General features: G+C 33.0%; 1 protein-coding gene across 1 annotated transcript; it reads left to right on the forward strand.

Annotated features, from left to right (window-relative positions):
- Positions 1–404: 404 nt before the first annotated feature.
- LOC112459604 (THAP domain-containing protein 5-like) lies at positions 405–1,285 on the forward strand. The gene is made up of 3 exons (XM_025023780.1): positions 405–459; positions 728–892; positions 1,101–1,285. The coding sequence occupies exons 2-3, from the start codon at positions 733–735 to the stop codon at positions 1,187–1,189; spliced, it is 249 nt and encodes an 82-aa protein (XP_024879548.1). The 5' UTR covers positions 405–459; positions 728–732; the 3' UTR covers positions 1,190–1,285.
- Positions 1,286–2,052: the final 767 nt, after the last annotated feature.

A 2,052-nucleotide genomic window follows, 5' to 3' on the forward strand; every position in this document is an offset into this window, starting at 1 on the left:
TTCTATATAAAGAATAGGACTCTGAGTACCCTCATTAAATACGCAGGCAGCAATGTGTGCAGCTAAATTGACAATAATTGAGCCACTTGGAACAATTTTTGGGCTGATTTTCCAGATAAGTTGGTTGTAGCTCTCGTTATTGTTTTGAGTAAAACCGCCTACACATCTTGTCAATAAAGTATCTTTACTCAAATCTTCATAAACAGGTTTTATTGCGCTCAAAACATCATTGTCCCTAACGCAGCTGCCGCTGTATATCTAACCTAACCCGCGCGAGCGTTCCGACGGGCGTCTACATAAAAGCCTATAACTTTGTGAATTTTTATCCGATCAACTTGAAACTTTCAGAGAATATTTATAAGATGATATACTTTCAGAAAATGTCTTTTCTAAAAAATCGATTTTTTTGACATTTATGACTGCGTATAACCCCTTAAGTGTAATTTGTTGGATCCAAAGGTAAGAACCAATCACATTTGGCCGGTATTCATAATCAGATCTTATTTCAAGACCGTCTTAAGTAATATCTTAAGATGCTAATACGGCTCTGTGATTGGTTAATGACATCTTAAGATTGTACTTAAGATGGTCTTAAATATAAGAACCGACTATGAATACCGGCCATTCAGTTGCTACCTTTCGCTTCGCTAAGCAGAGGTTCGGCTGAACGCAGCCATTATATTGGTTGATATTTGCTAAATAATATGTATTTATGATCATCTACTAGGAATCATGCCGACTTGTTGCGTGAGAAATTGCAAAAGTCGTTCCGGTGAAGCTACGAAAACGAAAGACATCAAGTTCTTTCCATTCCCGCAAAATCGCGAGTTAAAAGAAAAATGGCTCGAAACTTATTGCTACCGAGAAGAAGAAAATTTAAACATAAACAGCGGTAAATTTTAAGAATCATTTGAATTCGTATACAGTATATAATTTGTGTTAGAGCCAAAGCACATAACATGGCGTAGCGATATACGACAGTCGTAGTCCTCGACCTGACAAATCAGGATACGCCAAAGCTTGTGCGTTTCTTACGTCCACGACTACGACTGTCATATGTGCTTTGGCCCTTATTCTGAAAACTTATGTGTAATTTTCAGCAAGTATATGTGAGCGACATTTCTCTTCGGACTGCACGGAAAATAAATGGACAAAGCCATTGCACGTACAAATACTCAAAATTAATTAATCACCAAATAATCACTTATTAAATTTCGATAAGGGTACTATTAAATGCATACTAATATTAGCAAATTGTACTATTATGTACTATTTTACATTGCAGCACTGGAGCGATTACTTGTAATAATAATAATTTGTATATAAATAAAACATTAATACTTATAATGCTTATATCTATTTTATTTTGTCTTTCTTTTATCTAGCAGTCCTGATCCGCGACTTCCGTGTAACGAGTGAAGAATTGCAATTACTTGAACAATTCGAAAAAGATGTTGCTAAACAAACTATTAAAAAAGTCGGGAGGAAAACAAAACATATATGCAATAAAATTTATATTTAGATTGTTATTTTATTCAAGTCTACATTTTATTTAAAATTATTAGATGTTATTAAATGTATATTTTAATAATTACAAAAAACGTTCCTTAATTTTATTCTGTTTGAATAAAATATTTATTTTTTTTCGTTACATATGTCTTTTTATTATTATCTAAGTAAATTGCGTTTCAACCGAGGTTTCAACTCTTCCTCCTCACACTATAATTCAGAATCTACACTGTGGACGTGCGGTTGACCCTAATCAAATTACGTAACTAAACCAGAACAGAATTAAGACAAGAGTTTAATAAATACATAAATAAACTAATAAACGTAGGTTTAATTGTCAATAGTTTATTTATTTATTTAAGGTTTTATTGTATTTCATTAAGTATATATTTAAAATTTTACATGATTTACACATTTTTATTTCTTAAGGTGCCTTTTCATGCTGACGCTCGACGCTCATTTTCAGCGGCAAGAAGGTCGCATGACCACAATTGACGCCGGCGTCAATTGAAATTCATGAAAAGGAAAACAGCGTCAAAATTT

Source organism: Temnothorax curvispinosus, unplaced genomic scaffold (assembly GCF_003070985.1).
Source record: "Temnothorax curvispinosus isolate PA1 unplaced genomic scaffold, ASM307098v1 QBEX01010010.1, whole genome shotgun sequence".
Taxonomy (NCBI): domain Eukaryota; kingdom Metazoa; phylum Arthropoda; class Insecta; order Hymenoptera; family Formicidae; genus Temnothorax; species Temnothorax curvispinosus.

Bases quoted from the DNA above. Each gene is read 5' to 3' on its own strand.
- LOC112459604 (XM_025023780.1), top strand. From the start codon at position 733: ATGCCGACTTGTTGCGTGAGAAATTGCAAAAGTCGTTCCGGTGAAGCT. The intron at 893-1,100 runs GTAAATTTTAAG...TGTAATTTTCAG, and splicing joins AAATTTAAACATAAACAGCG to CAAGTATATGTGAGCGACAT.